The following is a 20431-nucleotide window of genomic DNA, read 5'->3' on the forward strand; positions in this document are numbered from 1 at the left end:
AAATCAGAAAAGATCACTGTTCAGAGATGATATATTAGTATAAATAAGTGATCCCAAAATACTAACAGAGAACTCCTTAAACACCTTCAGGAAATTGATAAACACCTTCAGAAAAGTGGATAGATACAAAATTAACTCAAAAAATGAGAATCCCTCCTATATACAAAAGTCAAGAGGGCTGAGAAAGAAATTAGGGAAACAACACCCTTCACAATAGCCACAAATAGCATAAAGCACCTTGGTGTGACTCTAACTAAGCAACCTGCTTGAAAAACAAAATAAAACAAAAACAAATAAATAAACAAAACCTTCAAGTCTCTGAAGAAAGAAATTAAAGGGGCTTTCATTCTTACAAGATTATCAGTTTAAGAATGGGAGAGAATAAGGGAGAAAATACATCACCCCAAGTAACCATGTGAATAGTTGTGGTGCTGGGAAGTTCATTCTCTACTCAGATGTTTCTATTTGGGTGGCTAAAACTCTAATTTATACATGTCCATGATACCTTCAATACAGAGCTGCGGTATTGCCTTCCTTATATTGGCTAACCAATTGCAAAAGCCAGATATTGATTATTCTCTGAGGTTTTATATGGGGTTAACACTCATTTCCTGTAGAAATGTCTTAACGCTCATGCACTCTACATCTTATATTTAATCAGCTGGGATATTTTTTCTAAATGAGGAACATTGTAATATCATTTTCATCTTCATCCTTGTCATCATTAGCTTAGCTGTCAACTTTACACAAACCCAGAGTTTAATGGAAAGGGGAGGAACATGAGAATTGCCTGGATGCGATGTATCCTTGGGCATGTCTTTGATGCATTTTCTTAAAAGCTAATTGATGCAGTGGCAGGCGCCAGAAGTAGGGTTTCTTGGACTATATAAGAAAGCTAAGCGGAGCAAGCCAGAGGAAACAAGCCAGAAAGTAGCATTTCTCCACAGTTTCTGCCTCAAAGTTCTGCCTTGAGTTCCTGCCGTAGGTCCCCTCAGGAATGCAGCATAACCCACAAGATGAAATAAATTGTTTCCTCTCCAAGTTGTTTTGGTCATAGTATTATTCACAGCGACAGGAAAGCACTCTAAAACTTTCCCGTGTCTGTATGTCTCAGTAGTCCTTGTCCCTTCTGGAGCAACACATCCTCTGCATGATTTATTCCAGCCTCATGATTTTCATTTCATTGGAATTATTTTTAAAAAGGAGGAAGTGGGCTATTTTTCACTTTACCTGTGCTTGATTAATTATTTTGTGAAACATCTGCATACTTTCTAGAATGACCCTAAGCACTGAACCATGGTCTAGAGTGACACCTCTTAGCAGCCCTGAAACATTCCCCTTACAAACACCGTGTGATATTTCCACATGTTCGTAAGGTCACCATAAGGGAAAAACACTTAGATTTTGTTTCTACAACAACTTTCTTAAAGCGTACAGGAAATGATTCTTGTTTATGTGAGTCCTTAAATTACATAGAGATGTTTAAAACTTCATTCTCCTTTAAAATATAGTAATGTCACAGATTCAGAAATGTGATGCCATAGTCTTGATTCTTAGTACTTAAGGTGGAAATGTTTAAATGTTACTGTTTGGATAAGATGAATGGGGAGGAGGTCCCCACTATCAGTGGACTTGGCAAGGGGCACGGTGGAGATGAGGGAGGGAGGGAGGGACTGGGAGGGAATGAGGGATCGGGACACAGCTGGGATACAGAGTTAATAAAATGTAACTGATAAGAAAAAAATAAAATTCAAAACAAAATATAAAAAGAAGGATAAGAGCAGAAAAAAAAGTTACTGTTTATCCAACTGTTTTGTGATTTAGGTAAACTTAATTTCTGAATTCAAAATTTAGCGAGATATATATTTATAAACCCTAGCAATAGCCTAATTTAAATTTCAGAATAAACGTAGCTATGACCTCAGAAATGCTCTTAAAAAAAGAAAGCTCATCAAGCAAGTCCTTTTACCTGGTCCACAAATTATCATAGCAGTGCTCTAATGGTTCTGGAAACCCTTGCATCTTGGAAAACACTCAGAGTTCATTTTCTTTCAAGATTCAAAATATATCTGAAAATGAAAATTTATTATGTCTGTCTGTCTCTCTTTTCTCTCTCTCTCACTCACTCTCTGTGCCTGTGTTTGTGTGTGTGTATGTGTGTGTGTGTGTGTGTTTGTGTGTGTGTGTGTGTGTGTGTGTAGTGTTCAATCATTTTAAAAAATTGAGATCACAACGTTTTTTTTTTTTTCTTTCCCTCTCTCCAAAGCTTCCCATATTCCCCTCCCAACTCTCCTTCAAATTTTTGGTATCTTTTTACACTAAGTGTTAGTGCATGCCTGTTTTCTACCAAATATAAACTCTTCAGTAACTATAATGTTATAAGTATTACAAATTTATTGTCTGAAAAGCTGTTGTAAGTAACTTAGAATATGATATGAATCTGGCAGTAAATTATTAAAATGAAAGACCAGCCTTGGGTTTATTATATATGTATTGCTTCTCATAATGCCCAAAAGATCTTGTCCCAGTATCATTTATGATCTTTTTGCCAAAACATTTCCACCAGAAATACCATTCCTGTCTTAGTATCTTAACTGTGAAGACAGTTTGCACTGTTTTCATCTAGTCGTGTATGCAAAGTAGCAAATGTGGAGTAAAATATTTTACTGTTATGAGCAATACCCACACATAGTTTAGACTTACCATGAATGAAAAGTTTTGCATAAATTATCTTATTTAGTACAAACAAGAACTGCATAAAATATTGTTTAGAACTAAAGCCATTGACATAGACAAAGCTGAGGGAAATAGACGACATGGACATTTGTATTAACATCTCATTGATTTCTGAACCTGAGTTCATTCTGAATTTGGTATTTTGCCACTCCTATACTTACAAAGAAATGAACCAGAGGATTTCCAATCACTCATTGGAAACACAGAGCAAATAATTCTTGGATTAGGAAAATATAGAAAATGTATTTTAAAGCTCCAAATGTTTCTAATATTTAAAAAAATCTATGTTAATATAGGTTGTTCCAGTTTCTGGCTATTGAATAAAGAAACAGTGAACATACTTAACAAGTGTCCTACAGGTAGGGTGAAGAGTCTTTTGGATATATGCTGACTAGATTTGCTTCAACTAAGGAATGTATAAAGAAAAGGTGGTACATTTACACAACCGTGTATTACTCATCGGTTAATGTCATCATAGAATTTGCAGTCACATAGAGGCAAGTAGAAAAAAAAATCATATTGAATGAGGTAACGCAGAACGAGAAAGACATATATGATATGTATTCACTTAGTGGATTTTAGCTTCTAACTAAATGACAATAGAGCCACAATCCACAGATTGAGAGAGGTTATATAAAAAGCAGGGCTATGTGGGGAAGCATGGATTTCCCTAGGAAGGGGAAATAAAACAGATTCTGCAGATGGACTGGGAGTAAGTAGGGATAAGAGCTGGAGGGATTAGGTACATTAGGGATTAGGACATATAGATAAAAAGAAAGAAAAAGAAAAATTAAAAATGAAATAAGATATTTGCTAATCACATTATTCATAATTTTATGAATAGCTAAAGAACGTAAGCAGTAGTCGTTAATTTCCTGAATTAATCTATAAATATATGCATATATAATATGTATACATATACATATATGTATGCATATACATGTATACATACATATATACATGCATATATATATGGATATATGTCTACTAGATTGGCTTCAACTGAAGAATGTATAAAGAAAAGGTGGTACATTTACACAACAGTGTATTGCTCATCGGTTAATGTCGTCATATATAGAAAGCTATATATATAGCTTGTTAGTTAGATAACATATCCCATGATGGTTTTACAAAATGCAGATTGTCCAGTTCCACTTAGAAAACAAGAAATAATCAGAGAGCTCTCAATTTTTTAATGCTCACAGTTCTTCAGATACAATTTGTGCAACCTGTTCTCTGCCACACTGACCAGACAATGAGTTGAAGTTTTTGGGGGTTTTTTTTGTTTTTTTTTTTTTTGTTTTTTTTTTTTTTTGCTTTCCTCAGTGAGGCAGAAGAATAAATAAAGATAGAACTTTTCATACAGCTACATATTCACCGAGATCTCTCCTTGGATCTCCATTTTTACTTTATATCATTCTGGTTGATATACAAATAATTTTTAAACAGAGACAGAGCTCTCTTAGGGATTAAATAAAGGAAGTTGATGATCATACATGCATAGGTGATATAACCATGAATGAAGATCTTCCTGTATCCTAAACTACACATATTTTCGTTGAACTTCATGGTCCTTGAATCTGTGGTCCATGAAATGGTCAGGGCCATGCGAGTGCTTCCAATACTGCAACACCAGACATGAGGAAACCTTTCTACTTGCATCATGTTCAGCAACATGATGAAGGCAGAACCCTGGCTCTGATGCCCTGTAACAAATTAACAACATAAGAGGTCATTTCTCAGCCTGGAGGGAAGAGACTGTGGTCCCTTAAGTAAGGTTACTTTAGCTTATTACAGAGAAGAAGAAAGCCAAAAGACTTGAGAGAAATATAGGGATAAACTAGCAGAATCTCATGAGGAATTTTCAGAGTCTGTTATGGATGAGGAGATACAAAGACAAATAATGTTTCTGAGGAAAGATTTCTAAAAGATTCGTTTTGGTTTGCAAAGCTAGAATTATTTTTTTATACTTTCTTCTTAGCACATTCCTTGGGTATGATTTTTTGTAAGTAAAGGCTTTATGATTTAGCATTAGTTATGTTGCTGTCCTTATTTCATTATAATAAAAGTAATAATAAAAATCTCAAGACAAAAATCATAGTTTAAGGTGTTATTAGGAACTAATTTATATAATCTATCAATACTAGTAAAAATCTTGATACATGTATTTGAACTGCTTCTTCAAGAAGCTTCCTAATTTATACACATACACTTTCTCTTTTAGGAGCTTCACTATATAATTTAATGTACACTTTTCTGTATTCACAATATTCCTATGAGGTTAGAATCTTGTACCTATTTTATAAATGACAAAGGAGAACCAGACCATTCATCTGAAATCATATTTTGAGGTTACAGAGAAAATTCACAAACACAGACCACATACTTCTGAAATTAGTGTTTATACTAGCACATGTATACATCTATGTCCTCTCTCTATATGTATGTGTTATTTACATACAACTTTTGATCACACACACATACACTGAAAAATAATTATCTTTCTGCGGCATAGGAACACTGTTCTTAGCAATCCGTAAGCCCTTACCCACTCACATTTTATATCTTCAGTTTTACTCAAGTTTACTACAAATGATCTCATTAATGGGAAAATAGTCTTGTTTCATACTGTTATATCATAAAACTTATCTAACAAGTTTAATGAGCATATTTGTTTCATCACAAGTAAATATCTACTCTCAGATGTTAAAAATAGGCAAGCATTCTGCACATTGTCCTCTCTAATAAATCCTGGGGTTTATTGTCAACATCAAGCCTTAAATTGTTTGCCAGCTATTGGTACTATCATTACAAAAATTAAAATTTCAAGTTTTTGTATGCAAACTTCCTTACTACTTTAGTATAAATATTTCTTTATAGACTCATATAGGGCTTTAATTTTTTAAATGTGGCCACACTAGCCAATGTCATAATGCATAGTTATTAATGATGTCTTTAATATTCATATTTGATTCATACAAATTATAGCTCAGTGTAGGAATCATTTTCTGGTATATAATTAAGTTGAATTTCAGTGCCAGGAGCTCTGCTTCTCTTGAATAAGCAAGAAGTAGCAGCTCAGTTATGATTCAGTTCAGAAAATTATGTAAACTGTCTCAGAAATAAGGAAGTTGTGCAACTCAGAACTAAGATTCTTTGATATGTTATGGGAAAAAAAATGGTAGTTTTTATGTTATTTATACTTCGTTCTAGAGAACCAGCTACAGAATGTTTAATCTTTCCATACATATTCGGCTCTAATGTGGACACTTAAATGACTCACAAATCAGAAAAATCTAATTTGAGCATGGTTTAACTGATTCCACTAGCGATCATCACAAATCTTTGAAACACATCTGTTGAACATTATGTATGTGTTGGCCAAATTTTGTTTGTGTGTTTTCAGCTAAGTACCTTAAAAACATGTCAGCATTTTAACTAAGGACATAATCAAACATTTGAATAAATGCATTCTTATCAGATAATCGTAGCGTTTATATACAAAAATTGCTGGGATGATGCTAAACACTTTGTTTCTGGTACTTTAATTATAATTCCAGTAAAACAGCACATCCTAAAAAAGTTACTCCTCTGTATTCATCTTTCAGAAGACAAGAAATCCAGTTGAACTAGAAATGTAGATTGCCTCACCACACTGTTTCATCACACATAAATTTTGACTCTGTCTTTTGTCTTTACTTGGCAGTGGGTCAGAAGCTGCTTCTCTAGCTCTTGGCTAGAATCTTCTCTGTCTGAAACAAATCTGATGAATTTCAAGAACTCCATGAAACAATTTTATCAATATATTTCAAAAGTGCTCTGAAGACTTCCAGTTATCACAGCCAAAACCAAACTACACAGTATATTGCTGGCATTACAATATGCAAAAACAATTGTATTTTAATTAAATAACATTAAAAAAGAGTTTGATACATTTCCCAATAGAAATCAAAGTCCACAGATGTTTAAGTCTCCCATATTTGACAATAACAGGAGGCCCACAAGGAGACCAACAAAGCCAAAATATCTGGGCCAAAGGGTGCCTGTAGAAACTGATGCCCAAGTAAGGACCATCCATGGACAGAACCTAGACCCCCTACTCAGATGTAGCCCATAAGCAGCTCAGACTCCATATGGCTTCCCTTGTAAGGGGAACAGGAATTATCTGTGACATAAACTTGGTTGCCTGCTCTTTGATCACTTCTTCCAGGCAAGGTGGACTTAACAGGCCACAGAGGAAGAGTACACAAGAGGATGAGACTTGATAGGCTAGAGTCAGATGGTAGGGGAGGAGAACTCCCTTTCAGTGGTGTAGCGAAGGGAAATAAGACGGAAGAGGGTGGTATGGTGGCCTTGGGGGAGACAAGGGAAGGTGATACAATCGGGATATAAAATGAATAAATTATAAAAATATAAAAATAAAACAAGCAAGCAAGCAAAGAAACAAAATATAGCGATATTCAATACCAACAGGGTCGTAGCACAATGATAGCAAAACAGATATGAGTTTTCATCCCTAACCAAGAATCTATATCCAGTTGACCTCATCTTGCAAAAGAAAAATTACGTTTCTCTAATGGATTCTCCCTGGGTATATTAATGTATATTAACCTCACACCCAAGGGAAGGCCCCATACCCAACAGTGGATAGACAACACCAAATGAACTCAGTGGTAATTTTTATAGAATTTATGTCTTATTTTGGGCATTTTTGTTTTGTTTTGCTGATTTTTACTTGTTTATGGTAGTTTCCAATTTTGGGGAGTTTTGGATCTCTCTTTCACCCTCACTCTTTCTCTTACTCTCTTTCCTTCTCTCTCTCTCTCTCTCTCTCAAACCCCTCTCAGTGTGTACAAGTACGGGTTTCTTGTGTTTTATTATTTTTTTCTGATTTGTTTGTTTCTTTGTTTGCCTGCTTTCTTATTTTAAAAATAGGAAGCATGTGAAAGAAAAGAGTTGGGTAGGTGGGGAGGTGGAGATGATCTGGGAAGAGTTGGAAGGGCAAAAACTGTCACCAGATTGTATTGTATAAAAATATTTTCAATTAAAATATATATGTGTATAAGAATTACGACATAAGCAAGGAAGATGGTTCAGCCTGTTAAGTGATCGCTGTAGAGGACCTGAGTTTGGTTCCATAAAATTCACAGGACATACATATATGGTGGGAAAAGCCTGTAATCCAAGCACAGGCAAGGCGGGAAGAGACAAGAGGATCCCTGAAACCCAGTACCCAGCAAAACCAGCTAAACTGCTGAGTTCCAGGCTCAGGAATAGAACCTGTCTTAAAAACTGTAGTGGAGAACAATTGAGGATGATGTAAGCATTGATATCTGGCCTCGGCTCACCAACATTGACACATAAACCAACAGACGAACATGCATTGCACGCATGCACGCACACACAGGACAAAAGCAAAAATGAAATTCTGATGAATTAAGTTATAAATTGTCTCAGGTTGAAAAAGTTAATGAGATAGGGGAAAAAGAAGCATAATCCTGGGTGTATCCCCATCAAGAAAATAATTTTATTAAGAAAAAATTTGAGGGCTGGAGAGATGGCTCAGAGGTTAAGAACACTGGCTGTTGTTCCAGAGGTTGGGAGTTCAAATCCCCGGAGCCACATGGTGGCTCATAACCATCTATAATGAGGTGTGGTGCCCTCTTCTGGTCTGCTGGCATATGTGCCGGCAGAATGCTATATACATAATAAACATATAAATCTAAAAAGAAAGAAAGGAATAATTGAATACACTTCCTCATTAGTAAATGTGTTTTACACCAACATCAGTTTCCTAGACTGAATATTTACAATATTCACTTAGGATACTATCATTTGGAGGAACCGAGCTTCAGAACAGCAGTTTACAATTTCTTTTTATGCTTAGATTAGCTTCAAAAATTTTAAGATATTTATCTTCATTTAACAGGTAAAGAAATGGAGCCTACAAAAATAATTAGAAAAGGTGAGTTTATTCAGGAGCAAGTTTCAGAGGCTTAGAACTTCTAGGCGTAGGTTAGATTTTAGGGAGAATAGAAACTTTCAGGAGTAGGTCTAGGGTAGCAGAAGGAGAAAGTAAAAAAAAAAAAAAAAGAAAAAAAAAAATCTAGTGTCATTTTCAGTTCCTCTAAAGTATCTTGTTTTATATATTATCTTCTCAGTGTTTTAGACTTCTTAGAACTTAAATTGGGTACCCCCAAAATTTACATGTTAAAGTCCTCCTCCAGATAACCCCAAATATAACTGTATTTGGAAACGTGATAAGAACACATGTACTCACTTAAAATCTGACGCCCAGATCTAGTAAGACTGATGTACATGTACAGAGAGGAAAGCAGAGATGGAAAACAGCATCTATGCGCTCAAAACTCTGTACAGAAGACAACCAACGTCAAAAGAGGACTGGATTAGACACGCTCTGTAGCCATGAAGAACTTGCCCTGCAGGTAACTTGGCCTTGTACATCACACCACACTGTTTGTGATATTTTGTTGCAGTTCTTCTAGGAAATGAATGTACAACTTGTTTTCACTGTTGTAAGATTGGATCATGCTACACTTTATTTGTTAAGGGATGTGTTTTGGTATTGAATCATGTGAATTTCAATTTTGCAGGTACTTTTTTGTTTGTTTGTTTGGGTCTGGTCTGTGATGAATTTTTACCTTCTTTTTTTTATTTCTTGCTGAAATTCACATTAGAAGTAATATTAAATATCTTAAACAGTTTTTTTTGTTATTTTGAAATTGAAATATAATTTTAACATTTCTGTCTACAAAAAAAAAAAAGAAAGAAAAAGAAAAAAAGAAATGGAGCCTAATTTTTTGCAGTGACATGCTCAAAATAACAAGAATCCACAGCTGTAATTTAAGTGTTTTGCCTACTTGATAAAGATCTCCTAGTGCTCCTAAGGAGATAAGTCAGTTACCCATTTTGCCTTGGTTGAAGAATCTATATAAAATACAAAATAATTCACAGAAGTATGGCTGTCCAGGCAAGTATTTGTTCAGGTATCCCGGAGTCAAAACTTTTGGTTTCCCCTCCTCCACAGGTAAAGTTTAACCTTAGATTTTAATTCCTTTTTTTTTTCTTTTTGTCGTTTGGTAACCTGTTTTGATTATAAAATCCTTAGTCTAAGCTCTTCGATCAAACACTGCTGAACAGTGTTTCTTCAAAATAGAGCTGTCATATATATTTGAGGAAGAAATGATAAAAGGAAGAAAAGAAAAGAAAAAATGTGAAGTTCAAGCTTAACAACTACTAAAAGAGATATAGTGTCGAATCTGTTCCTGAAAACTGTCTCAGGCAATCAAACTGAGAGTTAAAATAACATGATTATTCATGAAAATGGTAAAAAAGAACAAAAGTTATTGTTATAGAACATGTCTGCATAAACTTAAATCAGAAAAAAAATGTGTTTGTCTTAACTACTATTTTGTTTTGTAATTATCTTAGTGACCCACCAAAGTAAGAGTAAGATCAGTGCCTTCCTGTGTGTCGGAACACGTCAAAATGACAGTGGACTTTACATATCGAACTAATCATCGCTTTAGTTTATATCTTGTCTTCTATACAAAAACTCTTATACTATACTACTCTTAAACACAAAATAAAAACAAAGGCAGTGTGGACTGCATCACAGTTTTAATTTTTGATGTTTCTTTCCCCAAACAGGTGGCACTCTGGACAAACAGAAATGAAAGTGAGAAGGATCATTAAACCATTTTGATCAGCAGAGACTGAATAGGAAATTTGCAAGCACAGCCATGTGGTTGTCAGCAACCGAATCCATCTCTAAATGTTCCCTCAGTCCTCAACTTCTAGTTTTATAATCTAGAAATCAAGTGTTTGGAAATTGTCATTTTCATTTATAAGTTAGTTAAACAGTGAAGATGGCAAAGCATACCTAAATGATTGCAGGTTTCTGCATTTTTACTAGCACATTATGATATCTTTAATTTCCCATATTGTGATAACATACCAAACACAATTTTTGAATTATTGATTTCATATGGAGAAAACTCACTTAAATCCTTATCATAATACTAAATTGTTATGAGCAAAAATAATAATAATAATTGCCTGGAAGTATTTCTTTAAAAACACGAACTTATTTGCATCCCACAGAGCTGATTCATGTCCATGGTCTTTTGAAACCCCCAGGAATTCCAGCTGCTGTAAGAAAGCTTAAGACATTACCAATAAGTACCTTCACCAACCAACTGGTTATAGAGATCTTATGAAAACTATCCATTCTTACAACAAAAACATCATTATTTTCTCTTATGTTTCGATCTGACTGTAGGCAACATACATGTTTAGAGGACAGTTTTCTGTTTAATTTATTTTTTGTGTACTAGAATCAATATAACATATATTCTAATACAAAGATATGTTTTCCAAGTAATTAATACTTTTAATTTGTTATTTTCCCCTTCTGTGTGTGACCAAAAAAAAAAAAAAAAAAAACCAAAGGAATATAATTTGCAATTCATCTCATTAATGTAATTTATTTTCATGATAAATTTTTCTTTTCTGCAGCAATGAATGCAGCCACACTATTGGAAGATATAGAAGCTTTTGGAGAAAGATATGCTGGTGTGTAATGAAGAAAGTGTGGGGGGAATGTACACCAACACTTTCAGTTTAATGGAATGCAAGTTAGGAACAGTGCATTTCTATGTATTTGATTTCTACTGAGTAATAGGAATAAATTCTCCCTGAATGAGTAGAGAAGAAACGTGAGTAGCATAAACAGCACGAGTGATGTTAACAATGAGGGAAGCAGACTGGGGAAGGTCCAGGAAGCACATATTTCTGTGAAAGTAATGGCCTCGGGCGCAGCCATCGGCTGGCAGCCCATTACAGTTAGCAAAGATGAAAACCACTTAATACCTGGAACTGAATCTTGGTGGTTTTGCAGGCATTTTTTTTTTCAGACGGGTTAGGGCACGATAAGTGAGAAATACCAAGGTGAAGAAAACAGTGGGCTGAAAACCTACACTGGTGCAATCTGCTGGGTGGAAATGTGGCCTCCTGTGTATGGCAAGCGGATCTACTGTGACGTGCAGCCAGGACGAGCTAAAGAGCCACAAGGAACAAGGTGCAGCAGTAATTAACCGAAGGGGAATACACTGCCATTCTCTAAACAGGACTCAAGCATGGCAATATGCTGGCTTTTTATTTAGTTCTGTGTGCATTTAGGATCAATAACTGAACATTTTCTATCATTAAAGAAGCAGAGGAAAGTTATCAATAAGAGTCATTTCATTGTACCTAAAACCAGCCCAGGACTGGGAATGGCAGAAATGGCTTCAGTAAAGCGCTTGCCTTGCACCACTAGAAACTGAGTTCAAATCCCCACTCCAGTGCTAGAGAGGCTCACATAAGGATCCTTACGCTCGCTAGTCAGTCAGTTTAGCCAAGTCAGGGAATCTTAATGACAAACTTTAACTTCCCATACTTTCACTTAATTAACTGTTTTGAGGGTCACATGTCATTATCATAATCTTAGAATTTGAAATTTTGAGGGAACCTAGAGAAATTATGTCTCCATTTCTAAACTCAGCTCAAACAGACCATTACTCTGAACTTTTGAAATAAGTACAAATGCTATTCAGTATATATATACCAATAGCTACTTTCATACGAGCTAACTTATGAAACATTCCACAGAGACTATCAATAGCTCTATTAATTTCTATTATATGGCAAAGTAGAAATATTAAATTATTATTGCATTGATTACCCGGTCAAAACCTATTTTTTTAATGTTCATGTGTATTTATTTGTGGAGGTTTCTCCAAAAGAATGTAGCCCCACAGAGACCAGAAATTTGTAAACTGCCCAAAATAGGTGCAGTAAATTGTACTTGTGTCCTCTTCAAGAGTATTATGTGTTCTTAACTTCTGAGACATTTCACAAGCTCTCCTAATATTTTATGTCATTTACTAAGTAATAAAAAAAAAACAAGACAAAACAGTAGATGTCAGTATTTCTATTTCAGAGGTAAAGAACCAAAAAGCTAGCGATACTAGAAAATTTACCTCAAATTATACAACCTAAAGTAAGTGGCAAAACCAGCAATGATACTTGTCAGTCAGATACACTCTGTACACACATTATGTGGCCCAATAAAGCCACGACACTTATCAAAGTCACCTACGACTTCTCCTAAAGTAGCTACGAAAGCTAGAATTTTATCTAGTTGCTAAAAAAGTATGTGTCCAACTCACTTGCATGATAAATGGTTAGACACGTGTCTTCGAAAAATATTTACTAGGTTTCTTTGTCTTTCTTATCATCTGCCTATGTATCCTCAATATTTTTGTCTAATATATTTAGTTTGCTGTCCTGCAAGCATATCTGATCATGACCATTGCATAGCTTAACTAGAAGCAAACAAAAGAAAATTTTATAGATGCTAACAAATGTAATGGGGTCAAAGTTAGTTTTATTCGTCTGCTACTTCAGGTCGCTACGCCCCCCCCAAAAGGCAAATTGACAACTCATCTGTACAGCATATATAGCCCTTACATTCTGAGACACCTCTCAGAGAGAAATTCAAACTCCTACTCTGAGTCTAATACTTTTTGCTCTGAAATATAAATCCATATCAAGACGTTCCATTTCTTACTTTTCATATCTTAGTAAAGGCTAGGTTTCTTGAACCCATTTCTACCTTGTACATCTTGTGCACTTCCCTGGGAAAATTTGTAAGGACACCTTTCAATACACATCTTAAGAAAAAAAACCCCACAAACTTGCTTGCATGTGCAATAAGATATGCCAACAATTCTGACTCTGTAATACACACACACACACAAACACACACATATTCTGTGATACAGTGCACTATGTAGTCCAGGCTGGCCTTCAGTTCCTTGGTGGCCAAGAATGAGGATGATCTTGAGCTCCTCATTCTCCTGCCTCTTCTCCCCAGTGGGATTAAAGACATGCAGAGCCATGTCTAGAAATCATACTATTTGCCTCAGGAAGTGAATAAAATATTGCTCAATAACTTAATACACACTTGTAATGTAAGTATGCATAATTTTAAATTGATATTTAGAGGGCTTTTTTTCCACCACATGAGTCTTGGGGATCAAATTCACATCACTGATTTGTAGAGAGTGACTTTACCTCCATCATTTTTGTGCAAGAAAATCAGTTAAGATGAAGTAAGAGAAATTTTTGTACATATAAAATAATAATTATTTTAATAGTTGTATAAGATAATTACTGTAAAACAAATGTAAATATTATATTTTTTCATATTTACATATTTGTTTTACTGCCAAAAATTAAAGTTTTTATTCAAAATGAGTCTCAATCCACAGGTCTCAAACATATTAACTCACTTCCATCCTTCTGTTTCTCATAAAGTATCAATCAATATCTTAAACATTACAAAAACAATAAATATTTTAAAATTACTTTGAACAATATGGTATTTATTAACGTTTTTTCAAAATTTTAGCCAAATTATTTGAAAGAAATCTCCAATATAAAGTATTCATTTTTCACGTTTGAAATAAAAATCAACCAAGTTTCTAAGCAAATGTATTGATAAACCCTGCTACATTTTATGAAGAATAAGCACTTAAAATTGGTGAGATAAAAGGGAAATGTACAAATGATCTGTCCTATTCATAAATATTTTTACCAGTGCAAAGTGCCACACTGAGAAATTTAGGACACCGTAACACGTTGAAGAGCCTATGGCCTGGAATAAGGTTTAAGAAAGTGAACATCAGGCTGTGCTCTTTTGACATGCCCTTTAGGTCAGTGAGATCTCAAAAGAATATTTTCTATTCATGGATAACAACCACCACCACCAACAACAGGAACCCTCTCTTTGGCTGCCACATTTGACCAGATACATACACCAGAATGTGCTCATCATTTGTCTAATAGCATCTGAAACTGAATTCTATTCATGCTCATAGCTAACTAAAGGGATATTTTCAATTCACGCTCATAGTTAACTAAAAGGATATTTTCAAAAGTAAGAAAAAAAATTACAGTTCTCTGAAAAGAAGATAACTAAGAAAATGGACTTGTACTGCTTTTAGCAGAAGCCATAAGGTCAAAAAATTTCATATTGCAATTTGTAATAATAATAATGGAGAAAGATACACAATGGGGATATGTTTACACCGTATCACAAAACTAGCCAGTACAGAATTAACAGTGACCTTTGCTTCCAGGAGAGCAGACATTTCCTTCCACTGCAGGTATACCGGTAAAATGATGCTCCTGTAAATAACTCTCCCACTTCTTACCCATACTCTTGTAAGCAACCCTGATGAAACTTGCTGAAACACACACACACATACACACACATCTATGAAAATAGATGGCAGACTAGTTGGAAAAGGAATGGGTATCAAAAGGAGGGAATTTCTTGAAGATACTAGGTGTCGCTTTGAACATGGTCAAAACTCATTATATACATGTATGAAATGTTATAATGAAACCTATCACTCTACCTAGCAGTGTATCAAAGCAGACACTAAGACTCATAACCAAACCTTCCGCAGAGTACAGGGAATCCTATGAAAGAAGGGGAGTTAGTATGACATGGAAAGGATAAGAGCTCCACAAGGACAAAATATATCTGGGCACAGGGTCCTTTCTGAGACTGACACTCCACCAAGGACCATGTATGGATATAACCTAGAACCTCTGCGCGGATGAAGCCCATGGTAGCTCAGTAACCAACTGGTTTCCCATAGGAAGGGGAACAAGGACTATTTCTAACAGGAACTCAATAGCTGGCTCTTTGACCTCCCCACCCCCAAGGGAGGAGCAGTCCTGCTAGGCCACAGAGAAGGTCTTTGCAGCCAGTCCTGAAGATACCTGATAAAACAGGATCAGGTGAAAGGGGAGGAGGTCCTCCCCAATCAGTGGACTTGGAAAGGGGCAGGGAGGAGATGAGGGAGGGAGGGTGGGATTGGGAGGGAATGAGGGAGCGGGACACGGCTGGGATACAGAGTTAAAAAAATGTAACTAATAATAAAAAAATAAAATAAAAAATAAAAAAAATAGCTAAAAAAGAAATCAGGTGGAATAGGCGCTTTATGCTGAAAATATTTACTAGGGTAATAATAAAAAGTTCCTATAAATAATGCTCCCATTTTAATAGCTACTTTCAGCTGTGTTATAGTTATGAATCACATTACTGTAATATACATGTTCATATACAATAAAAAAAACCCTACAAATCCATGAAAGTAAAAAAATAAAAATAAAACATAAAAAGCCACTCATTCAGATTATGTCAGAGGCAGTCCCTCTTTCCATTACTATGTAACCCACTTGGACACTAAACTGCCATGGGCCACATCTGTGCAGGGGTTCTAGGTTATCTCTATGCATGGTACTTGGTTGGAGCATGCGTCTCTGGGAAGACCCCTGTGTTCAAACTTTCTGGTTCTGTTGCTCTCCTTGTGGAGTTCCAACCCGCTCTTTGATCACCTCCCGCTGAGGGGGGAGCAGCCTTGCCAGGCCACAGAGGATGAAAATGCAGTCACTCCTGATGAGATCTGATAGACTAAGATCGGAGGGAGGGAGAGGAGGACCTCCCCTATCAGTGGACTTGGGGAGGCGCATGCGTGAAGAAGGGAGAGGGAGGTTGGGATTGGGAAGGGAGGAGGAAGAGGCTTATGGGGGGGGATACAAAGTGAATAAAGTGTGATTAATAAAAGTAAAAAAAAAAAATCCAAAAAAAGAAACTCATCATGTTCAGTTATGTACACTGACAAAAATATTTTAATATCCACTTGTGAAAGAACCATATCACTTCAGTTGTAGTGTGTCATCTTTTTCTAATTGTGATAATAAGAGCTTAGCAGCTGTGTTTCAAGAGTGGTGAACCAGGCCCCAAAGATTTAAAAAAAAAAAAAAAGAGGGGGGGCTCCCTCCTTACGTTATACCTTCAGTGTCTTACCAGACACAGCAGTTAATAGCAAAAGCATGATAAACTTTTCGGAGAGGATCATTCTGTCCTTTCATCATCAAAGAAAAAGGTACTAGCAGCTCTCCATCCAACCACAGACATTGACTAACCATCTGGAGCTCTGAAAGGCCAAACGCCCTACCTTGCCTACGTAGAGAGGATCTGAACCCATGTATTCTTCCAGTACGAAGAACTGATTCCAAACCCAGCTGCGTTTGGTCCGGGACCTCCCCGACTGGAAATACGGCTTGGATCGGGACCTTGGCAGCTCCGCTTGACTCGTCCCAGAGAAGCACAGGAAGAGAGCTATAAGCTGTAGAAAATTACACAGCTCCACTCTTCCCAGCTTCATCTTTTTTTTTCTTCCTTTTTCCTGTGTAAGAAAAAAACCTTGACAAGAGAAAAGGCACAGTTCTAGTTGGCTTCGTAGTAGCTCTTGCCTCCGGCAGTGTGTCAGCTGGGAATCCAGAGATAATAATTTGTAGAGTGTTGGACTGGAAGAGGTCACCAAGGCTGAATAGCCGTTGCCAAGAAATGGTGTAATAGGTATCTAGAACAAAGACAAGAGCTCATGTTAAAAATCAGGACATGTAATCATGCTAAGAGTTTAGTTTCTAGCAACCCTGGATTTCCAGAACTAGTATTTGTATAATCACTGAAATATTGGTATGCGTACTTAGAAAATCACAATAGAAGCCACATGTATAAATTACATAATGACTCCTGTTTGCAGAATTATCTTCATTCCACAGTAAAATTTTCGTGTTTCTTCTAGGACATTTCATTTAATCATAAGATTTCTTTAAAAAATGTGGAACATCATTTTATGCCATTAGAGTTAGCTTTTTTATGGATCTTTCAGTCATTTGGGTTTATTGGTATTAGGATGTAAAATCCAAACATTTTTTTTATTATTACAATTTATTCAGTTTATATTCCAGCTGTAGCCCCCTCCCTCTTCCTGTCCCAATCCCACTCTCCCTCCTTCTTCTCCTCCTATTCCCCTCCTTCAGTCCACTGATGGGGAGGACCTCCTCCCCTTCCCTCTGACCCTAGTCTATCAGGTCTCATCAGGACTGGCTGCATTGTCTCCTTCTGTGGCCTCTCACTGAGTTCATGTCAGTGAACTCCCTTTACTAGGGAACCCACTTGGAGGCTGAGCTGCCATGGGCTCATCTGTGCAGGGGTTCTATGTTATCTCCATGTATGATCTTTGGTTGGAATATTGGTATTTGCAAAGACCGTGGGTCCAGATTTTTTGAAAACCAAACATCTCAAAGCAGATAGTTAAGCAAATGGGAAGGATATGTGCTGTTTTAAGTCTTCCAAGCAAAACTGTAAAGAGAAATAAAGAATACAGCAATTCAGAACTAACTGATTGATTGATACTGAGGCAACAGAATGCCAGCTGTTTTGATGTGTTCTGATTTGATTTTGATCATTTGTAAAGCTCAGTGGCTTCCATTTTCTTCTGTTCAAATTATTGTCATTTGCACTGTGTAGCATGGTGGCTATGCTAGTTCATTGTGGTCATTGGCTAGTCCGTGCATCTTTATTAAATGTTTTATAATGTGACATGTGCACTACAGGGCCTTCCTCCATAAGCAGGTACAGAGTTAGCTAATAATGCTCAATAGGTAGGCAAAAATACAACTGCATTTGTGAATCCTATTGACTTTTGGCTTGCAACCAGGTGGTGCATCAGGAACAGCATGGGAAAAATCCTCACTCTTTTCTCTACTTACAGCAGGCACAGAATCCTTATTATACAAGAGATAGAAGATCAAACTCCTAACACACCCCAACACAGAGGCTTATGAATTTACAAGATTCTCATTCAAAGCACTGTGTTGGACTTTGTGAATTCATTTTAGTTTTATAAATAAATCAACAATAGATGAATGGACATTCATCTGTTGTGTTTGTAGAGCTATGTGCTTGAGAGTAGATAAAAATATCAATAACATAAAGTCAAAGGTCCCCTACCTATTAAAGCAGATAAATAATAGAAGTTCTTCAATTTTTCATTTTCAACTATATTTTCTAACTGTCTATATATAGACAGTTAAATTTTTTGGAAAATAGTCTATAAAGCAGAAGAAATGTGAACATTGAATTATCTAAATTTCTTGAGAAGGTAAACCAGTTCACAAAGTGGAAGAAGAAACAAATCCAACTGATCTTTAGCCCTATTAAAATTATAATATACCTTTAGGACATATCTCTATAATGTTTTGGTATCCCAGAGTGGATTCCAGAATAATTAAATATTCAGAAAGTAGTTTATGTTGCTGACCATGAGAATGAAAATAAATGATAGCCTGCAGTGAATTCAAGGTCCGCAAATTCAATAACCAAAGGAAAGGTGAAATAGAGACCAGAAAGGGATAGAGAGGGTGGGTGAATTAAGGTACAAAAACAAATAAATGAAAGCTATTATGAAGCAAAGTAGATTGAAACTACTCTGTGATCTATTATGTGTTTCAAAAACAGTGGCTTAGTATGAATAGTCAAGAAAACACAAGGGTGCAGTGAGAATGGATAAGCAGAGGTAAGGCAGTGTGTGCCCTTCCTGTACCTAGCAAGGGACTGCTTTTCTGAGCCCCAGGAGGGACGCTGTGATCAACATAGTTGGTTGGGAACACAAGAAGTCCAAGTTCCCTGATCTCATATCTTCAGAGAAATGACTTTCTTTAAGCAAGTTATATTACATACATTATGTTATGCCTGAGCGACTCTGTGAAACTGTTTCAGTGTGGAAAAATCTATCCAACTTTTAAAATAAATAAACAGCAAGTTATTTTTGGAATTTAGAGCTTGGGGGGGGTTAGTTCAAACACATATTGGCAAAGAATATGGATGTTTCCATCAGATAAAGATACATAATTCAGTTTGTGATTAAAAACTCTGTGATCTTAGATAAGAAAACTTACAAGAAACTATGTGAGTTCTAATAAAAGTCTCAAGTACTTTAACCTAACTGATGAAAATAATCCCAGTAACAACAACAGTAACAGCATGTCCCTGGTAGGATTAATGCAACACATTGCCAAATGCTGAGGATAGAGCTCGGCCCATGTAAAGGTAAGTAAATATAACCTCTAGAGTTTTATCATGATATTTTTTGTGTGTTTGAAATATCATCAGGAAATCAGAAATTGTTTTTGAACAATTTTTATTTCACTTTTTTATCCCAGTGCTATCAAGAGTTAAGTTCCTTAGCTACCTGTTACTCTAAAGGAAAACATTCTAAAAAGACAGATTTGATGCCAGGGGACAACACATTCCTGAATTAAAAACAGTCACATGGATAAAAGGCTCTAACATACTTGCTGAGTATTAAATCTGAAGTATTAAAAAAGACATTTTTGGTAAACCAAACACCAGATTGAAACTGAAGTTGGTTTATGTTAATTGAGGGTATCCAGTGAAGATGGAGAAGGAGGCCATAATATTAATGGGGGCTAGATCACTGGGGTCATGCTATACAAACTTGGATCTCTCTGGGATTTCATTTTCTAGATGTACAAAATAAAAAGGCTGAAATAAATATCATTACATAATTTGGGGTATTTTTTTCCAAGTCTTACTTTTAGGCTTTTGACAGTAAGAATTCTATTTCCAGCTTTCTTGTAAACCTGTGATAAAAAAAAGCACTATTGATAATAATTATACATAAAAATTTGGGAAGTTTAAGGAGAAATGAAATTGTAAAAGAAACACTTGACCTGCTTGTTA

At 35.8% G+C, this 20431-nt stretch overlaps 1 protein-coding gene across 1 annotated transcript in view; it reads right to left on the reverse strand.

Annotated features, from left to right (window-relative positions):
* The window catches only part of Cdh7 (cadherin 7), a 140994-nt gene extending 123837 nt beyond the window's left edge, over positions 1-17157 (reverse strand). Inside the window, exon 1 of the mRNA XM_055601229.1 lies at positions 16836-17157. Coding sequence (XP_055457204.1) covers positions 16836-17045 — 210 coding nt within the window. The 5' untranslated portion in view covers positions 17046-17157. The remainder of the gene's footprint in view (positions 1-16835) is intronic.
* Positions 17158-20431: the final 3274 nt, after the last annotated feature.

This window comes from Psammomys obesus, unplaced genomic scaffold, assembly GCF_907164565.1.
Source record: "Psammomys obesus unplaced genomic scaffold, mPsaObe1.curated_primary_1811, whole genome shotgun sequence".
In the NCBI taxonomy this organism is placed as follows: Eukaryota; Metazoa; Chordata; class Mammalia; order Rodentia; family Muridae; genus Psammomys; species Psammomys obesus.